Source organism: Rattus norvegicus, chromosome 7 (assembly GCF_036323735.1).
Source record: "Rattus norvegicus strain BN/NHsdMcwi chromosome 7, GRCr8, whole genome shotgun sequence".
Classification (NCBI taxonomy): domain Eukaryota; kingdom Metazoa; phylum Chordata; class Mammalia; order Rodentia; family Muridae; genus Rattus; species Rattus norvegicus.
The window spans coordinates 88,135,724-88,161,918 of NC_086025.1; the positions used below are offsets into that span (position 1 = coordinate 88,135,724).

Below are 26,195 nucleotides of genomic sequence, written 5' to 3' on the forward strand. Positions count from 1 at the left end.
TTTTAATAACATCAATCCTTGGCTGTGCTTCTATGTCACAGTCCGCCCAGTGCTTTGTCCAGCATTAGCCCAAGATGGAGAGGTCCTGAAGAAGGAAGAGAAAAGGAGAGAGGAGAACAAATACCTCTCGTTGTCTGGCAGAGAAAGCCACTGAAGAATGGTTAGGATCCTCCGTTCATGAGGGATGCTCCTGAAGGGGCAAAAAACCAAAGTAAATCTACCAAAAGCAGCAGGCACACATAATTATAAGACTGACAGAGGGGGTATAATCTTCATGCACAATGGCTTTTGTGTTTAAACTACCATTCTCTGTTGAACATAATTACCCTAGGCCTGGTAATAGCATTAGGAGCTCTTGGCTAATACAGGACAGTGCCCTGGGCTGAGTACTCTTAGGATGCTAGCAAGCTAAGCACTATCTTGACTTGAGAAAAAGTCACTCCCCCCACAACAAGGAACACAAAATGTTCTTCTGCTCTAAAATCAGACCGTAGAGGCTAATTCATGATGAATCCAATCTTGCACTAGTTTTATTGTGGTGAGGAAAATTATTGGGTAGACCATTTAAATCTTTGGTCTCAGAGAACATCAACAAGATGGCTGAAAAAATGATAGATCCTCACAAACGTGGCAAATGACTAGAGCTAGGAACCCTCTCTCTGTGCCTGCCATCCCCTAGCTCCACTTAGCTCTTCTCTCGGCCTCTGATACGACCCTAGAATCCTCTCTGTCTAGAGATGACCTCCAAGACCAGAAAATCACGCTTACTATAAAATAAATCCTGTTGTAAACATATTACACTGGCATTGAATAAATGGGGCCCTGTTTATTATGTCCTATAAAAGAAATAAAAACAGACTAAGCAAAGCCAGATTAATCACTTAAGGAATTTAATCCTTTAAAAATCCGTTGTATCAGAACAAAATAAATTTAATTGCATATTTTGAATTCTTTCCTCACTTACAAAGAAAAAAAGCCAATGCCCCAGCTATTCATGTTACTTCCTTTCTCTGTCTACCTGAATGATGCTTGTGTGTGTGTGTGTGTGTGTGTGTGTGTGTGTGTGTGTGTGTGTGTGTGAGGTGTCACACCACAAATATGGACTCCTGGTATCAGTGGAGAAATACAGGGTAGCTGAACACGTGTCAAGCTCAGAACTCTCACTCTTTGACAAGGTACCTATCTTTTGCAAAATGCTAGTTGTAGTACCTACTCAGTGTTCTAGCATGGAGGGGGTTGGTGCTTGCCAGTCTCCACTCCTGACTGAGGAGCTACTGAGAGTTGCTGGCTTCTAAAGAAGAGAGTCCGTTCTCTTTGAGGCTTTGACCTCTGCTAGTTCAACAATGCTGGAATGGATGGCTTCACACCCATGAGTATGTGGACAGCATCAATAGCATCAAGTGGGCTTGGTGGGCAGGATTTTTAAAGCATAAAAATAAAAAAGTCATGCAGGTGGAGAGATGGGGTAGATCTGGGGGGAGGTATGGGAAGGGGTGGGAAGTAAAATATTATCAAAACATAATATAAGAAGTTATCAAAGAGTTAATAGAAATGTTAAGAAAAGTCCTAGTTTATGTAATCATATGCTGGATTTCTAGTTCTATAGAAAGAAAACAATCACTCATGAAATGTTTATAAAAGGTACAATATAATTAAGGTATATAAACCCAGATGCAAGATTCTCCTGCCAAAAAGACCATGGCAGGAGTCATCCTCCTCTACTTGAAATGAAAAGCAGAGGAATATTTTTATCATTTCTTGAGTAAACGTTCCACCACCACACCCCCACCCACCCTCTAGGGTTCTGTTTGCAACAATGAAGACTCCAGAGTCCATCCTGAGTGTGAGCTTAAATGCTACATCTCACAACCTCAGTCTTCATGCTCCGATAGCTAAAAGGAGTTGGACAAGGTTGTCTCTAAAGTTTTCAGTGTGTTTTGGAAATAACCTCACAGATTAAAAAAAAAAAAAAAGATATGGCCCTTGGTGTCTCAAATACAGGGTGGAGAATTTCGAATAACCTAACCAAGGGCCAGCTATGCAGCAAGGAAAATAGGATGTGACATTGTCTCTGCACCATTGACTGACAAAGAATTAATGGTGAGAACAAGTACGTAAGACACCATCACACGCACGCATCAACTGAAAACCAGAAAATGAAGGCCTGACTAAATGAAGAACTTAAGGGTGAGGGACTATAGTGTCTAGTCAGTGCTTAAAGAGATAATGAGAAGAAAAAACAAATACCAGTTATTGGCTGTTCTCTCTGTACCAAGGAACCTAATAAAGCACTAAAGAAGTTAACTCACTCTGTGTCCACAGCACCCTAATTATAATTCCTATTTAAAGATGAGACTATGGATTTGTTAAGAGAGTCAGTCACATGCCCAAGTCAGTCACCTCACAAGTAGTAGAACTAGGATTCGTTCAAACTAAACACCAGTCTATAATGGGAATTATTGCCTCTGAGAACGAACTGAAACAAAGGAACCAAGCACAGTGTCAGCTGGGATGATTTTGAAATGAAACACTATCATTTAAGAGCAAGAATAAAATTCTAGACTGCAATAAGAAACTGTGTTAAAAAAGATGGCCTTTAAAGTCTAAACCTATGGTTTGAATCTGGTTTTATTTAAATTTAAAATTTTTTTTTCAAAATGGACTATATGTAGATTCCCTTGATATATATTCCTTGTAAAAGTGAGAAGCCGGATCATATTTTATAAAGTTATAAAAAGCTTCAAAGGGGTTGGGGGTGGAAGTAAATGAGCCTGCTCTCTTCCAGGACATGGAGATAAAAGAATAGCTGTAGAAGCAAAGACATCTTGGGAGCACACAAAAGCCACCTTCTTATAAGTGGTTTCAAATGGGTGGAGAAAATTGTCATTCAAAGACAGAACACTAGGCCTTTTCAAGGAAGCTTTGCAGCAATTCCAGGGGGTAAGGGTGAGGAGTAAGTATCAATTATGTTTTTGGCTCCTCTCCATTCTGCAAAGCAGAATTCCCATATGCATTTGTGACAGCCAAGGGTTAAAATCTGAGAAATCTGTGGGAGATTAACTTGGTAGACAACAGACCAGTTACATTAAGCAGCATCAATTGTAACCAAGCCACACCTACCTCTCAAGTCAGGGACCACTTAAAAGGGAAAAGAAAAACTACCTCTAAATGGGCACCTGTCTTAGCTTTAGATCACCCAAAATACTTCAGCTGAACCCCTTCACGTCCGAAGAGGCTACCCTCCGTTGCTGAATTCAAGTCTAGAGAAAGCATCATTCTGGATTAATCTGAACCTCTGTTGGATCTGTGTGTCTTTTGTTCAAGGACTCAAGGGAAGCTGGGTGGTGGCTCCGAGCATGGTCACCTCCCAGAATAAAGACGAGTAAAGCATAAAACTACACGCAACAGATCCCAGTACACTGCTGCCAGTGTTTGGACCAGTCAGATGTTTTCATTGAAGCATAAAAAGCAAACATGGGAAAACTGCTTTAGGTAATTAGAAAAAAACAGCAAAAGATAGAAACATTACTCTGGGAATAAAATCTCATGAAAGTTGAAACAGATCCCCTTCCTTATTTAAAGGGCCTTAAAAATAATCAACATGTTGACCATTTAGCAGGTACATTTCATTTAAAAGCTTGAAAATGTCAATTATTAGTCCCCAGTTACTTCTGAAGGGATGAACGGCCCCATATTCTCACTGGGAAAATTCGAGAAATTTGGTGGAAAATGGGCTTAAAATAAATGTTTCCCCAACCCTATTCTACTGTGTAGAACGTCAGAACTCTAGAGCCTCTCAGCTGTCCAAGACTACATTCTGAGTCTAAAGTTGGGAATCAAAATAAATAAATACGAAATAAACACAGTATATTCATATATTTATAAAGAATGATAACAGAAACTGTGGCAATCATCTAAAAGAATTACAAACTCCTAGATGAAAAGTTGACAAAAATAAAGGTTAACAAGATAAAGGATGTAAATGGTAGGTTGGGGTTGGGGATTTAGCTCAGTGGTAGAGCGCTTGCCTAGGAAGCGCAAGGCCCTGGGTTCGGTCCCCAGCTCCGAAAAAAAGAACCAAAAAATAAATAAATAAATAAATAAATAAATAAATAAATAAATAAATGGTAGGTTGAGGAGAAAGGTGTCCTTAACCAAAGGATGGGACAAGGGGTGGGGGAACAGAAAGGGCAGGAAGGAGGGTGAGAAACGGTGCCTGGGATGTTATTTTTGAATCAATAATTCTCAAAAATTTGGCGTGTTTACATTTAGCTGAAATGAAGTTGACTTAAATTGATGTTTCATCAGTTGAACCATAACTGTAATTTTATAAACATTGACAAAATAAAGGTAACTTACACAGACCAAAAGAATGTTCCAGCTCTCACCCCTTGCTTGGTGGCTGTAATCCATAGCTAATGAGGAAAATATAAGAGGCTTTTAATACATTCTGAGTTTTGGTCAAAGAAGAAAAAGACTAAAATACATTCAATCTGATATGTTATACTCCACTCATGCCCACCATAAAATCACAGTATTTCCAACCAAGTTTCTGACACATCTGGAACAGACTCATTACTTCTGTAGATGTTATTTACACATTCTGAAAAGGTTCTCAAAAGCTCTGGTGAGATGCCACTGACTTTTGAAAAATGTATTTCATCCCCAAAGCCTCTCTCCCCTACACCTGTCTTTTCTGATCACTGTTTTAAGCATTCCTTGAGTAGCAGGATTCTGCTCATCAAAGGACGCAGGGATAGACCATATGTTTCTTTAACGACTGTTGGCCTTATGGAGAAGACTCACAATTTGGTACCCAGATGTCAGAAGCCTTAAATCTAGCTTGTCATGTTTGACTTTAAACTAGATGAACGAGGGGAAGAAAGAACTAAGAAGACTACTTTTTCATCTATATTTTATTCTACATTGTTCATCTAGCTTTTCTTTTTCTCTTTTTAGTGAATGGGGCTCTAAGGGAAAGTTCCTAGAATAGGCTGGGTGGATGAAGCATTTCATGAAGAATATTTTTAAATATTCTCTATGAACCAGTCATTAATATATGCTTGCAATCACAATACCAAGGGAGTCTGTGGCAAGAGGACAAGCCTAGGATACACAATGACATGGGGGTTATTTTGGTTTTTTGTTTGTTTGTTTGGAGGGTTTTTTTGGTATTGTTTTGTTTTCTTAACTCTTTCTGGCTGATGAGAAGTAAAAGATGAAGGTGTTCAGAAGCCAAGCTTCACACATTTGCATCCTGGACCCTGACCCTTGCTTCTGTCACCTAATCATTGCATGGGCCTCCAGAAAGTCACTTCATTATTTGGTGCTTTGGTTTCTCTCTCAATGCAGATGGACCTTCTTCTAGCTCGCGGGATGATGCTCTATTTTAATGAGTTAATTCACTTAAAGTCCTTAAACCAGTGTTTTAGCATTGGGTAAACAGTTCATTTCAGTTTTTTATTATTTATTACACAATAGTGAAAAATCAATGGAATCAATTTACTTCAAGCATTAAAAACAGCTTAGGGTGGCAAGTGTCCCACTAGAAGTCTATGAGAAGAAACCCTCTCAAAGGGAGAGAAGAGGCAATACATGAGGGGGACTTTAATCCAAGACCAAAGCAAACAGGATCCTTTTCACATTCCATTGCATCCAGACTTTGGGAGTAATTTATGACTCTGATAGAAATCTTTATTTTATTACTTATTTGTTTATTATAGAAATATGTAATTGGGAAGCCTACGGATGGAGGAGTTTGGTTAACCATTTCAAATATACCTAGCTTAAAAACTTCTGAAAGGGTCCCAGAGTCCCTTGGACCATCTAGAAATCTCCCTAAAGACTCACAGCTATTACGCTAACTAGTGAGCCATAAAGTAGGAGAATATTGACACGTGTGGGTTTCTGAGTGAGCCTTGCTTTGTCTCATCTCTTCCTCTGATCTAGGACATCTGGTCCTGTGGAATGGCTCAAAGATCTAGGGACCTCAACCTTCCATCTTGTAGATAACTTTTGGCATGCTCCATTCAGCTTTCATAGAGCATCCGAGACTTTAAATTACCCTCAGCCATCTTACCATCAAGAGATGACTCAAATTAAGCTGTCTTGTGCCAGCCTCTAAACTGTGCCAGATCCTAAAGAGGCCTGTTCCTCATAACATAGGACCAATGTGTATACTTACTTTATTTCCAGTGACACAAACTCACTGTATTCGTATCCAAACAACTTCCTGGAAAAGCAGCAGCCTTGCTGTTTCCAAGGAAACTATCAAATACCAAGTAGTGTTTGATATATAAGAAATATAAGGCCAACCTGAAACTTGCTGGAGAAAAAAAAAATCATGACATGAACTTCTCAAGTAATGACCTAGATTTTCCAAAATCTAGACAAGGGGAAGTCCTAGGTGTAACTTTTAGCTAACCAGAAAGAGGATTTGCAGTGATAGAAAGATTTGCAGTATGAATATGACAAGGAATGATGGTAAAGTTACTCTGATGGCCTTCATGGAAATCAAGAGTGAGGATACAGGAGGAATGACTGGAACCCCTGTGTGGACTGATCAAAGGAGGCACTCAGGTGCCTGGCCTGGCCAAGCTCTACCCTGCCAAGGATGACGAGGATACCATTTGAAACATGTTATCATGTGAGAATGTGTTCAAAAAAGCTTGTTCAAATATGGAATACTTTCTTAATAAAATGTTGCTATGTATTAATGTATGATATTAAAGAGTTTGCAATAAACCACTTATACAGGTGACAAAAATCAGAATCACCTTTTCACATGGAGCCTTTTATAGACTAGACTAGCCTTAAGCTCATCACATAACTGAAGATCCTAGCCCTGGTAGCCTCTACCTTTCAAGGACATGTGCATGCCATTAGACTCAGTTTTCGGTGAACTTTCTGTATTTTCCAGAATATCTGTTGGAATCATAATTTATATCTGAAAAATCCCAAAATATAAACTATTAGGACCATTTGAAGATTAAGAAGTGTGTTTCTACAGACACAGAAGGAACACCCATTCAGAGCCTGCCCCACATGTGGCCCATATATATACAGCCACCCAATTAGACAAGATGGATGATGCAAAGAAGTGCAGACCGACAGGAGCCGGATGTAGATTGCTCCTGAGAGACACAGCCAGAATACAGCAAATACAGAGGCGAATGCCAGCAGCAGACCACTGAACTGAGAATAGGTCCCCCGTTGAAGGAATCAGAGAAAGAACTGGAAGAGCTTGAAGGGGCTCGAGACCCCATATGTACAACAATGCCAAGCATCCAGAGCTTCCAGGGACTAAGCCACTACCTAAAGACTATACATGGACTGACCCTGGACTCTGACCTCATAGGTAGCAATGAATATCCTAGTAAGAGCACCAGTGGAAGGGGAAGCCCTGGGTCCTGCTAAGACTGAACCCCCAGTGAACTAGATTGTTGGGGGGGAGGGCGGCAAGGGGGGGAGGATGGGGAGGGGAACACCCATAAAGAAGGGGAGGGGGGAGGGGATGTTTGCCCGGAAACCGGGAAAGGGAATAACACTCAAAATGTATATAAGAAATACTCAAGTTAATAAAAAAAAAAGAAGAAGAAGAAGTGTGTTTCTAGCCAGGCATGGGATTGCCCATCTGTAATCCCACCAGTACAAGGCTAAAACAGAAGGATTACAAATTTGGGGTCAAATAGAAAAACAAAAAGGTGCCTTCCTTTTGGAAAAAAAAAAGCAAGAAAATGGTCCTCCTTCTTAATAGCTACCACACTGACTACCTTTCTAAAATGAAATGAGAGACCTGATCAGAAGAGAAAAAAAAACCGTAAATATCAGAGAAGATATGAAATTAAATGTATATTTACTCATGTAAGCAATACTCATTAATTATAGTGGAATACATGCAAAAAAAGAAGCAAGAAAGAAAAAGTAGAGAAGACTAGGTTGAAAAGTAAAAAGAAGATTAAAGAAGGACAAGAGAGACAGACATAGGCTAAAACCATGGGCTAAAATACTCTATCAAAGATGATATATAAAATTATCCATACCAATGTATAACTTTTCTTTTATTGTTTAGTGTGCATACCAACATTTTATTGAGAAAGTATTCCATATTTGAACAAGTTTTCTTGAACTCATTCTCATATGATTACTTGTTTCAATTCTTTGTTTTAGATCTTGTAAAATTAAGGGATTAAAAGCATTTAATCTCATAGCATGGTCAAAGTTTAGCAAATTCTGGGAGACTGAAGCCTGGAAGGATTTCTTAAGTCAAATACCAGGCTTCTAGAAGAGTATCTGTAGAGGCCTTATGTATATCTTATATTTCCAGGATCAGGGAATTGTCAAAGCTGAAGGCACTAAAGTGCTGGCCCAAAAAGAAAAAACAAAAACAAAAACAACAATCTAATGATTTTTTTTTCTTAAGTAGAAAGAAAACTTGCCTGGTTCCTCATAAATTCAGAGAAATTTAAGTTATGATTTTTCTGATTTTGAAGGAAACATATTTCCTTAGAGGTTGTTAAATTTTTAAATAAATAAACTAAGAAGATACTAAGTATGGATCTCCTAACCTTAATCCTCATAACTCCGTTGCTTTTTCTCTAGAAGCCCAGTGTTCACCATTGGTGCCCTAGACACTGTAGTTTGGAAACCAAGCAAATGCAAATATGACAATAAGGTCTTACTGTGTTGCCAGGAATGCTAAGAATCAATAAAGCTTCCCTACTGGAGGCAGGGTGGTAAATGTGAAGTTCAACACATTCTATAATTAACTATAATATATAGGTATGGGAACAGGCACGTTTTTAACAAAGAAAAATAAGCTGGAAATATTTTTCAAAAATATAAACAAACAATGGTAATCCTTTTAGCATTTCTTTGCAAAGAAATTGTCCTGTACAGTCAGTGTCACAGAGCTGGGTAGGTAACCAGAGTGACGAGAGGGGCAGGTAGGACTGCCCATTTCATACCTGAATAGGTTGTAGATTTTTGTTAACAATTTCACACACATATCTGATGTATTTTGATTGGATTCTGCCTCCATCACCCTTCCCCCATTCCTCTCTTGGCCTCTACCCCTGCCTTCAGCCTAAGTAGACAAGCGCCCAAGAATCAGGAGGCATTAGAACCTGAAGGAAAGGGTGCACTGCTCACCAGGTAATTGTAGCATCAGGGCACAGGCATCAGGGCTGCAGATATGCAGGCCCAGGGCTGCCAACGCTAAGAAAATGAAGCCCTGCTAGCTTGTCTGCTTGTTTGTTTGTTTGTTTGTTCTTACTCTCATTTTGTTTGGGTTTGGTTTACTTTCCATTCTTTTCCTTTCCCATACAGGAGATATAAGCCAGGAAAGTTCTCTACCACAGAGCTACGTCCCCAACTGTCTTTTTACTTTTTTACATTGAGACAGGGTCTCATGTAGTTGCTCGGGCTGACCTTGAATTCATGATCTTTTTAACCTCAGCCTCCCAAGTAGCTAAGATTATAACCCCATATCTAGAGTCTTACCCTCTCACACAACCACCCAGGCCCCAGGAGCTGAGAGTTGAACCCAGGACCTTGTGCTTGCTAGGCAAGTGCCATATCGCTGAGCTAAATCTAAGCTCCGGAGTCCTGTTCTTAAGGACAAATTTCCTAGAAAAACTTGTCTCAAACTTCCTAGGTAAAACCTTGGAAATGCAGAGCAAACCAATCCCAAGTACAGTCCATGGAGTCCCAAGTAAACCTATCCTGGCTACCCTTATGCCACTTGACACAAGCTAGAATCATCAGAGAGGAGGAAGTCTCAATTGAGAAAACACCTCCCTCATCAGGTATAGGTAAAGCTATGAATCATTTTCTTAATTAGTGATTGATGTAGACAGATTCAGCCCATCGTGGATGGGGCCACCCTTAGGTAGATGGTCCTGGGTTCTAAAAGAAAGCAGGCTGAGCAGGCAAGCCATGGGGAGCAAGCCAGTAAGCAGCACCCTCCATGGCCTCTGCATCAACTCCTGACTTAAAGTTCCTTCCCTGTTTCAGCTCTCATCCTTTCTTTAAAGATGAACAGCAATATGGAAGTATAAGCCAAATATACTCTTTCTTCCCCAACTTGCCTCTTGGTCATGGTGTTTCATAGCAGCAACAGAAACCTGACGACAGATAGTTCAACTGAAGTTTGGAATGGAATTAAGAAACCAGTGTCTGGTTTGCAAAGGAACACTTCCTGGCTAAGTACCTCAAGGTCAGCAGGAGAGCAAGACTTAATCCTGACAAAGGTAGCTTACAGCAGTGGTTCTCAACCTTCCTAATGCTGTGGCCCTTTAATACAGTTCCCCATGTTGTGGTGACCCCAACCATAAAATTATTTTGTTGCTACTTCATAACTATAATTTGGCTACTGTTTTGAATTGTAATATAAATATCTGATAAGCAGAATATATGTGACTTCTGTGGGGTCACGACCCACAGGTTAAGAAGCACTGCCTTAAGAGCTAGGACAAGGACCTGCTAGGGGTGCGCTCAGAAGTAAAGCACATTTGTATGCACAAGGCCCTTGGTTCAATACTCACAACAAGAACAAAAATAAACACAAGTGGTGGGCAGTCCTGTAGACCTGTAACAGCGTATGGGAAAGAGGCATAAGGAAAAGGCATAAGAAAAGCAGGCAATAACTTGTACTTCCCAGCAGGCCCATCCCTCTGGCCTGGAAATTCACTCAAGACACTGTTGTGTGGCCTTTTGCCATCTCTTTTTTGGAGCATGCGTCCCTCACTCCAGACTGCAATTCATTCATGAGGACAAGCACTGCCCACCAATAGGGGTGGGAAGAAATTCAAGGCTGGGCAGCTTGAGAAGGTCGGGAACGCACCTACTCCCGTTAAAAATACCCAGCAAGTTTGACTTGAGAAGACCGAGTCAGGAAGTGGGCTTGACTTGTTTCTCCAATGTGCAGATTGAGTGAGTGCCCTGAAGCCACACACACACACACACACACACACACACACACACACACACACACACACACACGTCTGAGAGTACTGATCTAACCTGAACTCAGAAATACTCCACTGACCTCTTCATCAGAAGTTGCAGGACTATATCAAAGCATTGTCAAAAAAAAAAAAAAAAAAGCCAACACCCTATGGGACTCCATGAAAACACAAGTGCAATGAACGGCGTCATGAGCAAATGCACGACAACTTCTGATAGCACATCCCAGAGAGGAGCATATCGGAAAGGCTCCACTCCAGAGAGACGGTGATCAATTGCTTTTAAGGGTGATATTAAGTTGTAGAAGTGATTTTTTTTGGAAACTTACTATGAAGCTTCAAATTTTCACACGAGCACTTTCTAAATCTTCATTTTATCTGCTAGGTTTTAAAGAGGAACAAGAAGTGGCCCTTACTCAGCACTGCAACTGACCTTGGTGTTACTTAGCCAAATGTCCTACATAATTTCATCATTCAGGGAAAAAAATGAATGGAATTAAATTAAATTACCAGACTAATATTTTCATAAATAATTTTTCTACTCAAATTAACTCTATTAGATTTTCACTGGGAAGTTTACAAAATGTACAAGTTTAAGAGGTTTATATACATGCTTCTAGAACATAGACAAATCATTCCTTATAGTGCTTAATGCCTACATACTTCTAGAACACATGCAAACCATTTCTGACAGGGCTTCATGCTTCATGTGCTGGTATACTTGGCAAATAGTTACCTATAGTTTTTGTCTATTTTTCTCTTGGTGCCTGCCTTGATCAAGATGATAGACAGAAACACAAATCAGTTTCACCACAAATCTTGGGGAACATTAACAGACTTGGTCAAATGTGTCAACTTGGAGAGCTAGCGAGGAAGCAGGCCAACAGAGTAGAACAGAGAATTTACTTCATGAGACAGGTTAACAGATTCTCTCCTCTGGGTGTCTTCAGGAGGTAATGAATGTGTGGACTTTTCTGCTGCTGAGTCATGCTAACCCGGGGAAGCTTTATGTCAACACCAAGTGTAAGGTGATCCAATTATATCAGACTACCATTTATCTCCATAGAACCCTGTGGTTCCTCAGGCGAGTTGGTTTCCATAATCAAATTATTACTAAAGACCAACTAGCAATAGTCAGATAGCACTCACATTTCTATCATTTTATTTGCTCATAAAATATTCCTCTATCATAAACTTAAGAAACCTACCCTGTCAACAAATTTCACTGGGATCACAAACTAAGTCATCATAGACTTCTGGGAATCCAGCCTGAATAAAAACAGCAAAGTCAGAACATCTATTATAAAGAGCCTTTTCTAAAGGCACACAGGAAGTCAGTCAGTGTTTATTTTAAAAGAAAAAAAAAAAGAAGCCCACATTTATCCTTGCATAGTGATTTACCTATTAAGCAAGATGGATATTTTTGACAACAGATGACCTTCTCTCAGAAAGCGATACCTTATAAGCCATGTCTGACTTATACTCTTTATTCTGCCCATCTGTGTCAGTGAATGTTCAGATTCAAGCTGTCTCAGCATGTCGGCTCTGTTGGGTAAAAGAGGATGCTGCCTTCCTCTCTCACATTTGGACAGAATGTGCAGAGGTCTAAGGAACCACCTCCCTGAGTTGCTGCAGAGACCTGAGATGTAACCACTTCCCATTCTCCCTCTGAACATCTGATTGACCGTGCCCTGGTTTATGTTCCTGTGGGGATTCTGAGCCTTCTGACCTACAGTTTGTACTCTTAAGCCCAGTTCTAGACAGTCAACAACCATGGCTTTATGTCAGTACTCTTCTCGTGTCTGACCAAAGCAGGTTGCCTAACATACGGTCACAGGAAAAACACCGGGGGAAGCTGCCTGAAGCCTTTTGATTTTCTGCCCAAGTGTCTGAGGTACACAACAGGATATTCTTCAAAGTGTCAGTCTCTGCCTCAGTACTGAGGTAGGATCCCAATTATTACACCTACCTTGAATGATTGAAATGGATTAAATAAAGTAAGCTATGAATTCCCCATGAGTTTTGATCCATTCTTTTTCTCTAGAAACTATTCTTCTTTCTGCTTATATCACTGGGAAGTCGAAACACCTGGAAACTCATAGTTCTTTTTCTTTTGCATTGTATCCTCAAATTTAATAAATCAATAATATTTGATTCTTCAATCATCTAGGAGCTCTGACATTCAACCACAATACATTCCTACCACTATCATCCCGCAAAAGAAATTTATCATGTCACGTTTTTATCAGCATAACTTATAGTCTCTCATGTACATACTTAGATGCATGTACATATACATATATGTGTACATATGTACATATTACATACCCACATGTATATAAATATAGACCTACAGTACAAATATACTACATATATTCACATATACACATAGAAAATGTACACATACATGAACACACACATGAAATATCAAAAGATGAAAACACCTGCATTTTACACAAAATCTTTCAAGGTACACAGACACAAAGACCACAAGACTTACCGGTTGGCCTCCCCACCACCTATGATTAAACTTCTCTCGCCCTCGTAGATGGAACGAAGCATCAAAGACAGGATCATACATTGAATTACCGACAATTCCATGGGATTCCGGATATAAACCCTTTGTGTAAGAGCAATTTTATTGTTAAAATAGCATTGTAATGATCCACATATATTAGTTCCATTATCAATTTTCTTATCGTAGAAGGTTTTATAACAATATTGAATTAACCAATAGCATATGCATAGCCTTTGTTTTGAGTATGTTTTTGCACATGTGAGTCTCAACTAATTTTAAGTGACTTTAGAAATTTAAGATGGTGGCAAGAAACATAATATTTGTCTTTTTGGCTGCTGAAACTTAAAAACACTTCATTTGAAATATATACATGTCTCCAAAGAGGATTCCATTTATCAGTCTTTTTCTTCTTCAAATCAATAACTTAAATAATCATAAGAATAGGAAAATGTGTTTGAAAGAAAAAGGTAAGGTAGATTTGGAATGTCTGAAAATAAAAACATAGAAGCTCTGAAACTAACATTCTTATTTGAAAGTTTAGAAGATAGAGGATAAAATTCTCTGGAATTGACATTTTAATGGGGAGATCGACTAGAATGATGCTTGGAAATGTTATAATTTTAATTCCATAGTTCAGTTCAGTCATTCACAAAGCTTTGAGTGGCTCTTGCTGTGAACAACACAGGCAAATGGAGAACAGTTTTTCTCTGAGTCCTAAACAATATTCTTTTAAACTCCCCTTCAGGCCATCCAGTTGCATCAACTAGGAGAAGCCTTCACTTCCAGGCCTGAAAGCCTGAGTGTCATCCCAGAACCCATATGGAGAAAGGATAACACTGACTCCCCTGACTTACACATCACATGTGTGCATGCACACGCCAAATAAATAGCTTTGACCAACAAAGTCAAACTATTTTTAAGTGACTTTTTCTTTTGTTTCCATTTTTGTGTTTGTTTTCTTTAAAAGAGAGAAAGAACATGAAATTGGGGGAGTAGGGAATAGTCTGGAAAGAGTCAGGAGACAAGAAAGGATACAAGAAAAATATGCTTTGTGAAATCACCAAATCATATATTAAAAATATTTTTGATTAAAGCATATTGCTTTATTTAAAAGAATTAATCCCCACCTTCAAGTCATTCCAGGGTTAAGTTAGACCTTAGTCTATACATTACTTGAGAACAAATACTTACAGTGGCCAGCGTATATAGATTAGGGAAGGTTTTTGTGGGGTACACAGGCCTCATGTAGGGAGCATGGGTGCCACAGGACCCTGAAAGTAGAAAATGAGTTATCAGGTCAAGAAAACTATCCAGAACCACTCCACGTATAAAATTCATTTTCTCAACTATGGAAAACACGTTACTTCCTTTTTTATTTCCAATAATGAAATTTATTAAGGAGAAAGAGGAGGAGGAAGAAGATAGGAAGGAAGGAAGTCAGGAAGGAAGGAAGTCAGGAAGGAAGAAAGGAAAGAAGGCAGGCAGAGGGAAGGAAGGAATAGACAGACAGACAGACAGGCAGGCAGACAGACAGACAGACAGACACTCCAGAATCCTATAGCAGAGCAATGACTACCTGGATGAGAACACAGAGTGAGGAAATGACTTACGCAGTTTCTCAATGTTGGGCATAACCTTGCTGCCTTTCTTCATGTATGATGCACGGAAACCATCCACAGAGAAGATGATTAACGGAGGGCGGACAAACCTTAAACGGGAACAGGGTGAGTCTCAGAGAAACCACTGCCATCAGCATTTCACAGTATCTATTCACACTCAATGACTAGGACCCATCAAAACTAGAAAGACATAAGCAGGGAGGACAAAGCCTGGGCTCCCAACCACATAAGCATCTGAGGCAACTGAGTTCAGAGTTAAACGGGCAAAGTCACCATGGCCAAGAGAAAGTAGTTGACTCTGCTGTTGTTTTCTACCTTACAAGCAAGGGCCTTGGCGATAGTTAAAAAATAAATAAGTAAATAAATAAATAAATAACAGCAGTGTCCACCCACAGTATGTATTTTATCCAATTCTTAACGTGGAAAGTTCGTACCTACTTTTCTACTTTTTTCCTTTTCTATGTTAGTTGCCCACAGTTCCAAATTCCTTCATGACGTTGAGACATAACTTCCCCCTTTGTATTCACATATGCAATACTGTATATCCTGATTTTTAGTTATCTGTTAAAAGCTTCCCTTCCAGAGTTTCATGCTGCCCAGGAACTAGCTATACAGACTAAGCTACCTTCAAATCCATAATCCTCCTGTCTCAGCCTCAGTGCTGGGATTATAGGCATGTGCTACCATGTCCAGTTGCAATAAATACTTATCAAATGTATTAGTAAATTAATGAAGACGTGCGTGAGGTACAATTAACTACAGTCACACTCTTCCCAGTTAACCTAAGCACCATAAAAACATTCCTTCAAGTTTATTATAAAGCTGTTTCCAAGGTGATTTAAATTATTAAGAATTTTTAAAAGTCTAACAGCAAAGGACTCATTGATCCAGGCCAAAAATGGATGAAGTGGTGCTTCATCATTCTAAGGGTGTGGCTGGTCATAAGAGAATAATGAACTATGTACAGAGTTCTTTCTATTAGCTTGAAGCTAGGCGAGCAGCTCTTAACTTGGGTCTATTAGAAGTCATGTTACAAGTAAAACATATCTTAAGGGGGTCTTACATAAACAGTCAGAAATTGTTTCATACCATTCTGTACATCCAAAGTATTGAGATGTCTTTATTTCTCCTACCTTTTATGCCTAATTAAGATTCTTCATTTTTCTTTTATTGGACATTTTTCATTTACATTTCAATATTATCCCCTTTCCCGGTTTCCCCTCCAGAAACCCACCATCCCATCCTCCCTCCTCCTGCTTCTATGAGGGTTCTCCCCCACCCACCTACCCACTCTCCCTCCCTACCCTGGCATTCCCCTACACTGGGGCATCAAGCCTTCACAAGACCAAGGGTTTCTCCTCCCACTGATGACCAACAAGTCCATCCTGTGCTATGTATGCAGCTGGAGCCATGGGTCCCTCCCTCTGTACTCTTTGGATGGTGGTTTAGCTAATTAAGATTCTTAAGCAGGGGGAATAAAGATATCTAAACCCTTAAATTCTGCATCCCAGGCTGTAATACATACACAACAAAAAATATTTACAGACTAAATACTTTATGAAAACATATTTGTTAAGAATATATTTTCTGCCAAGCATTGTATAGGCCCATGGAGTCTCACAGTTTCCTGGAAGGCATAAGTGTCCCATTTCACTCATACTTGAGCTGTTAGGTGTCACTCAATGTGGCTGTTGCCCTGTAAGTCAGCCCTTTAGCAGAGAAGTGGGTTTTTGCAGAATCTGGTGGGAGCTACCTTCTTGGATAACAACTTTAGAAGTTCTAGCATCTCCTTCTTCCTTTCCCCTCCCTCACACACTAACAAAGGCAGGAACAGAATTCCAGGAAAACTACTATGGGGAAGGCGCAGTGTAGGACAGAGAATGGCAGCAGGAAATGCCTCCTCTGGAGATCAGCAGATACACTTTGGTGGACCACAGCAGACACTGAGACTCCAACATGCACAGCAGTGATAGGAAAGAGTTGAAGGGAAAAAAGAACAACATCAAAGCTTCAAGGTAGGGCTGGCAGCATGGCTCGGCCACTGACTTGCTTGCCTGCAGACTGGAGTTGGATCCCTGGAAGCCATGTAAAGGCTGAAAGAAAGAATCAACTCCACAGAATTGTCCTCTGACCTCCACACATGTGCTGTAGCATGAGTGGTGGCATACACCACACACACACACACACACACACACACACACACACACACACACACACACAGTATCACATAATTGAGTTTTATCTCATTTTTTTAAAACCCTTGAAATAGCTTGACTGGCAACGTATTTATAAGAACTCACACAAGGTTATGTGTAGAAGGGGATTTCCATCTTAAAATGTTTATTGTCGTTTACTCTCTGTGATGGTTTATGCATGTGGAATACTTCATAATATTCATGAGACAAAATACACTCACCCTGCAGGGCATTCGGGAACTTTGATTTCTTCGCAGTCATCATCTACCCAGTGTGATTCTCCTGGAAGAAAATACGGGGACATTTATTGTGAGTCTATTTATAGGCCCCGAGAGCGGGAGTCCATCGCCAGGATCTGTGTCCTCTTTGGTACTTGTTTATGGGATACCATCTAAAAAGAAATTCTGAAATAAAGTCTAGTGTCTGCTCTGGCTTTTAAAGTACACCCATACATGGTGGGAAAGCTAAGATTTAATAACCTCAAATGGTGTTTATTTCAACTTTCAGCTCCTAGACGGTTTGTAGATTCAAAAAAAAAAAAAAGAAAAAGAAAAAAACTGTGGCGTCAGTGGACAAGATTTCATGTTTGTTTCCTTCCAAAAATAAACTGTTTGGTCATTAGATGGAACATTCTCTCCCTGCCACTAAAGATCTCAAAGCCATAGAAAGCACGACACAACTTCCCTTCTGACGGAGAGAAGACTTCTGCTGTTATAATAATATCTAAGGAGAACAGATAAAATATTACAAAGGAGACTTTCCTGATAAGCATGAGTATAGTCTTGAATTCGCAAATCAAAACCCAAGCTGTCTTTCCATCTTACCTTGCCCTAAGATCTGAGAACATCAGTCCTACGTGTATGGAGGCCCAGGGTCTATGTCAGGTGCCTTTTTCTGTCACTTCTATGGTCGTTTTAATAGGTTTGGCCCCCATAGAGTGGCACAATTAGGTGTGGTCTTGTTGGAGGAAATGTGTCACTGTTGGAGGAAGCTTTGAGATCTCCTATGCTACAGCTATATCCTCTGTGGTACACAGTCTCTTCCTGGCTGCCTGCGGATCCAGGTGTAGAGAACTCTTGGCTCCTCCAGCACCATGTCTGCCTCCATGAGGCTATGCTTCCCACCATGATGATAATGGACTAAACCTCTAAAACTGTAAGCCAGTCTCAATTAAATGTTTTTCTTTACAAGAATGCCTTGGTCATGGTGTTTCTTTACAGCAATAAAACCTTAACTAAGACACTATCCACCTGATTTTCTGAGACTAGGTGTGTCAATGAACCTGAAGCTCATGGATTGGCTAGACTGGCTAACCAATGAGACCCCAGGGTCTGGCTGTCTTCATCTATCACCTTGTCTAGCTTCTTACATGGATTCTAGGGGACCTCATACTTTCAATGAACCATTATTTCCTCAGTCCATGCTGTTATTTAATTGGTTCTGCTGTGGTTTATGCCCAGAAATCCAGAAACTACAGCATCCATCTCTAATGTGGCAGTGCTTAAAGTGGCAGAATCTTTAAGAGGCGGAGCCTAGTGGAAAGAAACGGGGTTGTGGGAGCATTGTTCTTAATACAAGTCTCTTGGGACTTCATTGGTTCCCACAAGAATGAAACATCTTCCTTGTAATAGAATCTGCCTGGTTACAATGTAGCCCAATAGTCAACATCAGAGGTCAAACAGAAGGGACCTTCCAATAGGGGACTTTTAGCCTCTACACTGAGTGATCTTATCCATTAAAAAGGCCCAGCCTCTGATATTTTGATATAGCAACACAAAAGATATGGACATGTCATTCTTTGGGGGAAAATTATCAATAAGAATTTACCTTAAGCTCTCTAAGACAGACAAAAATTATGTCTTGAACAGACATAAAAATTGTGACCAATATCCCATAGAAACTTCTTCCATATAAAGAATTCTGGAAGTCTTCCAGAGCCCAGGACCATTTAGCTATTGGATGACAGGGCCGGCTCAGAAATAGACTGAATTAACTTTACCAAGTGCGAGTAACCCAGGGCAGCCACGTGAGGCTCACTAAAGTATTGAGATCAGGGTTCAAACCACCAAAAATGGCCTTAACGTGTCACCATTCAGTGATGAATGATATCCAGGCTTTTCTCCTTGAAGCCTCTGTGCTTTCCTGATATATTTACTACATAAAGATCAAGAGAATAGGAGAAATAAATGCTTGATAAATGTTACACTTCAAAATAAAAGCATAAACTCCTAGAGGAAACTTCCCAAAGCAGCAGCTGAAAAGACAGGTTTCCAGATCCATTTATACCTTACAAAACAACTTCCAAATCTTCTCTTCTTTCCTTCCTTTCAAAAATAATTTATTGATTTTTAGTTTCATGTGCATGAGCATTTTATCTGCATGTATGTCTGTGTGACCGTGTTGGAACTAGAACTCCCTGGAACTGGAGTTCCAAAGAGTTTTAAGCTGCCATGTGGATGCTGGGATTTGAACTCAGGACCTTTGGACGAGCAGCCAGTGCTCTTAACCACTAAGCCATCTCTACAGCACACACACACCTTTATTTCTTAACTGGGGGTTTAATCCAGGGTCTTGTGCATGCTATCTCCCTGGCCATTACCTGAAGTCATTTAACAGAAATGCGTTATAGATATTCTGTGCCAGGAAAAAGACCAAACTGAGGCAATAAGAAGTGATGTAACCTATAGATTGAAAGACATGGTTTGTTTTCTTATTTGTTTGTTTAGTTGGTTGGTTGGTTTTTTGTTTTTTGGTTTTTTGGGGTTTTTTGTTTTGTTCGTTTGTTTTTGTTTCTGTTTTTGTTTTGTTTTGTTTTTTTGTTTTTGTTTTTTTGTCTTTGCTTAAAAATCTCTAAGTGGCTGGTGTCGTTCCTAAAATGCTGTCATATCAGGAGCTGTATCTTTTCTGGAGGCCACAGACCATTAATATCATAAAAGCTTGTGTTCTACCATCACCACACATACACATACGTACTACACAAGTAAAGTTTGGGGTGTGGCTGAATCTGTTGATGCTTTAGTGCCTTCACGGGCGAGCACACTGAGTCCTAGGCCGCTGCTAAGGCCTTGGCACACAAGTTACATGCACCAGGGAACAAAAGTCACGCTCCAGTGTTTCAAATGACTCTGTGATTTACTCTTTGCCATAGAATCTCTTTCCCTGTTGCTATGATAAAATAGTCTGAAAATAACATCTCTGAGGAGAAAGGGTTTATTTTAGCTCATGGATCAAGGCATGGTCTACCATGGAAGGGAAAGAAGGCAGCAGGGGTTTGGAGAGGCCTGTCTCACCTTGTTCACAATTAGAAAGCACACAGCCAAATAGTGTGTGCTAGTACTAAGCTCCACTGTATACAGTCCAGGAGCTCTTGCCCAGGAAAAAGTGCCCACAGTGAAGATGGGTCTTCCTGGTTAAATACTCCTACTACCTGTGTCTACATCTCAAGGAACATTGTGGAAGAAGGTGTGGAAAGAACCTAAGAATATACAAGATAGGGAGAAGAGCTGTAAAATGTTGTCCTCAGAGCATGGCATAGCCAATGCAGTCATATTCCACATGTGGCTACAATTGCCTGCAATGGACCTGTGGTTGGCACCAGCTAAGCATCAGCCTGAGAGGGAACCAAAGTGACCTACTAGCTGCTGCTGAATTCTAGGGGAGGGGCAGGCAAACCTAAGTCACAGAGTTGGACATGGTTTTATTCCGTGGGACTCAAAACAAGACATATTGATAGAAAGGTGGGAAACGGCCTTCCAGGGAGGGGAGAATTGGAGAAGGGACGTGAAAATGAGGGGAAGACAGCACTCTATACGGTGTGTAAAACTGTCAAAAAACAAATTCTATACATGTTATTTTAAGAATATGTGTCCTGGGGGCTGGAGAGACTACTCAGTGATTAGGAGTATATACTTTTCTGGCAGAGGACCAAGGTTCAGTTTCTAGCACCTACATGGTAACTTACAACCATCTGTAACTCCTATTCCAGGGGATCTGACACCCTCTGCTGTCCTCCATGGTAACCAGGCATGCATGTGGCTCACATACATGCATTCAAGCAACCCCCTTGTGATGGTTTATATATGCTCAACCCAGGGAGTGACACCTTTAGAAGGTGTGGCCCTATTGGAATAGGTGTGTCACTGTGGGTGTGGGCTTTAAGACCCTCATCCTAGCTGCCTAGAAGCCAGTGCTTGCAGCCTTCAGATAAAGATGTAGAACTCTCAGCTCTAACTGCACCATGCCTGCCTGGATGCTGCCATGTGTCTGCCTTGATGGTAATGGACTAAACCTCTGAACCTGTAAGACAGCCCCAATTAAATGTTGTCCTTTATAAGACTGGCATTGGTCATGGTGTCTGTTCACAGCAGTAAAACTCTAAGATATTCCTCATGTACATAAAATGAAATTTAAAAATATAAATTATTTTTAAAAAAATATAGGATTATATTAAATTGAGGAATCAAATTAATACCCCCCCAAGAGCATTTAAAGAGAACTATATCCCAGGTATAGGTATAAACTGTGTCAGGTTGGTTATCACACAAGCCACGGCAAGACTCACCTATGACAGCTTGCATTGACAAGCCCAGACCCAATTCCCTGAACCCCACACATGGTTTTCCTATAGGGCAATTTCTCAATAAACCTCATGAACCAAATTTCAGGCTCTGGGCCTAAGAAACCTGATAGTAACCAAGACAGAAAGTTTAGAAACATCTTAATTATTATCTACTTTTGAGATGCTGATTTACTTTTTATTGCTTCAAATCGGCGAAATTCAGAAGAAGAAAACTAAGAAAGAATATATAAAAATGAAAGAGTATCATTCAGAGGCTGGAGAAATGGCTCCATGGTTAAAAACATTTGTTCCTCTTTCAGAGGACTCAAGTTTAATTCCAGCACCTACAAGGTGGCTTGTAACCCTCCTTGAATCTCATTCCAGGCAATCTGATGCCCTCTTCTGACATCCACGGGCACTGCACACACGATATATATATATATGTATGTATGTATGTATATATATATATATATGTATGTATGTATATATATATATATATTCATGCAGGAGAAACACACACATAAAAGAAGTAAGTCAAAAAAAAATTCAATTGTTTCTGACCTCCAAATCTCACGCCCAAGGTGTTATAGCCAGACAATTCAGGGTGCCTTGGTGAATGCCCAGTATTTAATATCTCAGGGCGGTCTAAAAGCAGGTACCTTTGCAGACCACTTGGTAGTTGGTACAGCAGTCTCCCCTGGACAAGCAGTCTTCTGAGCAGTGACAGGCATTTTCCTCGTTTCGTACTTCCCCACATCTGTCTTTGGTGCACTCCCAGCCTCGAGCTGAAATCAACACAAGGAAATGCTCTCACTGCCACACACAAACCAAATGAAAGAGGCCACAGTTGCTTACAAGGGCTTCCAACAAAAAGAGCGAGAAGCCCACATCGTTGAATCCGTTTGCCAAACTTGAGTCAGCCAGAGGCCAAGAAGGCATCTGGAGAACTTACAGATAGAATGAATTTCTAATTTTTCAAAGCAGAGGGGAAACTCACAGCATAATTGAGCTCTCATACAAAAGTAAAACCCAGAAAGTCAAACAAGGAATCCCCACCCTTCCAGAATGGCCCTAAGTACCACAAACAGAAAGAATATAAAGAAATATTAATCCTCTCAAAATCCCAACTGACCAAAATGGCCATCTACACAGGGCCTTCTAAGGAGATAAAAAAGGAAATATAACTCCCAACTGAGTGACAGGTTAGTGTTCAGTTCTTCAAAAAAACATTCAAAATGTAAACTTTTGGATTTTATCAAAGTGCTACAGTCATGTTTTTAATTGATTTTTTAACAATACAAGTCTTACAGATTTTTTTAAAAGTTATGTCAGTATTATATTTCATCTCAGACGTAAGACTGTGAGATTAACCACCACACTCTAGCTGATCAATGAATATTTATTAAATGTCTCTAGAAGGGTGGTGGAAATGAACTATGATTCCTGAAATCAAGGACTATGGTGAAAAGAGCTTCCAGGGATAAATCAGGTATTTAGTTTTTCCAATTCTCATAATTGGGTCAGTCTCATTGTTGACCGTCCTCTAGGTGCTAAAGGTATAATGAAGTGACAAAGACAAGAGCTCCGTCTTCCTGGAGCTCATATCTAAGACAGAAAAACAGACCGCATGCATGTAAGCAACAGACGCCGTCATTCAGCCCTGAGAAGGGAAGCAAGGTGGGGTGGAGCAGAAGGCTGCTGACAGGTGAAGCATCAAGGAGAGCATCTCTGAACTGAAGTACACTCAGACATCTCAAGCCTTCATCCTCTAAGATGTGTACTCAGTAGAAGCCATGACATTCTTCTAAAGCAAGGCTGCTCCTTCATGACATTCTGCCAAGGGGAGCAGCCCTTGTTAGGTGATTGAATAGACAGACGTGGAATAGTCATGAATTCCGGTTCAGTTGTATCATGGAATGCTACACTGCCGTTTGAAAGTAGAGTGTTTAAAAAGATACTGCCTCCCACATGATTGTGTATATGAATACACACATAAATACACATACAATATCCAAGACACCCTCAACAAAGAAAGAGTTTATACTGAAATCTTAGGCTTGCTTCCTGTCTTGGCACAGCAGAGCCTTAAGAACATTTCTTTTCCTCTTTCAACTTTTTATTGTTATTTGACATTTGATTCTTCCACATTCAATCCATGTTGGCTTTAGACATCAGAGAATAATGTGCTTTACAGAATGCTGTTATAGTCTGCATTAAACTAGAAAGAACGGCATGAGTTATATTCAAAGAGAACGAAGCTAGAATCACAGATGCATTAAGTTTTGCAAAGTTTTCAGAGCAGAATGTCAGAAGGATGGCCTAACTTACTGGGGACAAGATACTCAAGGTAAGCCAGAAGCATAAAATGTCCTAAAATCCTCAGTGAACATCACACACAGATTGCAGGTTTGCACTTATGTCTTAGGGTCAAAGAGCTCTGAGGGAATGTCTATTCTACCCACACACTCAATTCACAAGAGCCTCAGCTCCAAGCTTGCAGAATCACAGCTGAAGACCTTGGTAGAAGCTCCACAAGAAAGCCACAGCAAAAATATGTCTGCGTGCTTAGAAAACAAATTATGCAAAAAAGTAACCTAATGAAGCCCTTATACTCTGCCAGCTGTAGGGAAAATAAGTCCCAGTTAGGGAGTTTATGTTGATTTTCAAATAAATCAGGAACTAAGGTTTAAGTAAAGGCAATAATGTCTCATTAAAAATATCAGACAAGGGGTTGGGGATTTAGCTCAGTGGTAGAGTGCTTCCCTAGCAAGCGCAAGGCCCTGGGTTCGGTCCCCAGCTCCAAAAAAAAGAAAAAAGAAAAAAAATACCAGACAAATAGCAATGATAAATTGGGCTTTCCAAAATACCACCCATGCACAGATGTAATAATTTGTCAGGGGAGCTAAGAAATCGGTTTCCAGTGCTCAAAGCAGGGATTCTGCTTATGTAGATCATATGACATAGTGGTGAGCATGCAGGATACTCCAAAAAGTCCTATCTAAAACTGACTTTGAAAGCAGAGGATATAACAAAATCCCAAAGCTTATTTCCCCTTGACTTGCAAGCATTCATTCGATAGCTCATATGTTCGAATGACCCTTCCACTACAGGATAAATAAAACAAGGAAATTTTTAGAAGATTTCAGAGGCACCCAGAGCACAAGACCCCAGATTGATTCCATAAATGTTTTCCATTTGCACAGAATACAGAGAATTGGTTTTAAACCTAGTGCTTTCAGTCTATAGGACCTGTAGTTGTAAACTGCCTTCTTTGACTGGACCAAGAACAGTTGAGCCAAGTTACTCATATTAAGTATGTACTTCATGCAGCCATCAGTCATTCAAGAAATGAACTAAAACCCTCTATGTAAATAGGCCAAAGCAGAGGTGTATAACAAGCTAGTGACACTGAGCCTTTTGCTAGAAGTGTGAGGCCTCCAGAAGTCACGTACCTGTTTTCAAACAGAGCTCATCGAAATCGTGGCAGCAGCTGCTGTAGCTCTTACACAGGTTGTCACACCGACAGTCTGGAGGGCCAACCTCTTGAAGCTCAAAGCATCTACCTTTGCAGGATCCAGAGGTGTTGGTCCATGGAGAGTCAGACAGCACTGCCGTTCAAAGAAGAGGCAAAAGACAGCAGCTTAGGGGCTTGCCATGGCATTAATGCAAGAGTGGCACTCAGAAGCCATTGGGGTGGAAGTGCAGTCAAACTCTGGATGAGAAGCTCAGCATCAGTACCTGCTCCCTGGGTACCTCAAACATGTTGCCCAACTTGCATAAACCACAGTTTCCTTATCTGTAAAATACCAACTCCAGATTGAAATGAGAACTAAAAGAAATAACACATGAAACACATGTCAGGATAGCAAGCATATACAGAATAACAAACGTTGGGTGTACTCATGACTACAATTACTGGTACTGCACATATGCAATGGTGAGTATCCCTCCTGAAATAAGAGTTCATTTCCTATTTTAAATTCCATGCTGCTATGGAGCTTGGTTACGGTATGCCTATGGCCAAGTACTAAGAAGACACAAGAGAATTCAAAGCCAACCTGGGCTGCATAGCAAGACCTTGCTGTCACCACCACCAAAAGTGGTGGCAATGTGAACCATGAGTGTTCAAAACCAGTCTGAACACTATGATCAGAACCGAGTACTTGCCCAATCTCTTCTAACTACAGAATCCATGTCTATCTAGTATTACTGGAACACAACTGCCACTTCAAAAGCAAACCCCATATCACTGTTTGTATATGATATAATCTAAAAATCTCAAAAGAACCAAAGTTTAATAAATGAAAGAATGTGATATGATGGATTCTCATCTAAGTTATC

At 40.2% G+C, this 26,195-nt stretch overlaps 1 protein-coding gene across 14 annotated transcripts in view; it reads right to left on the reverse strand.

Moving 5' to 3' along the window:
- Nucleotides 1-26,195, reverse strand: part of Enpp2 (ectonucleotide pyrophosphatase/phosphodiesterase 2) — a 122,619-nt gene that overhangs the window by 43,584 nt on the left and 52,840 nt on the right. For all 14 annotated transcript variants that reach the window (NM_057104.3, XM_063264324.1, XM_063264323.1 and 11 more), the window contains 8 exons: nucleotides 25,307-25,462; nucleotides 22,514-22,639; nucleotides 17,518-17,578; nucleotides 15,093-15,190; nucleotides 14,674-14,753; nucleotides 13,465-13,584; nucleotides 4,360-4,415; nucleotides 125-190 (listed from right to left, as the gene is read on the reverse strand). In NM_057104.3, the coding sequence (NP_476445.2) occupies nucleotides 125-190; nucleotides 4,360-4,415; nucleotides 13,465-13,584; nucleotides 14,674-14,753; nucleotides 15,093-15,190; nucleotides 17,518-17,578; nucleotides 22,514-22,639; nucleotides 25,307-25,462 (763 nt within the window). The remainder of the gene's footprint in view (nucleotides 1-124; nucleotides 191-4,359; nucleotides 4,416-13,464; nucleotides 13,585-14,673; nucleotides 14,754-15,092; nucleotides 15,191-17,517; nucleotides 17,579-22,513; nucleotides 22,640-25,306; nucleotides 25,463-26,195) is intronic.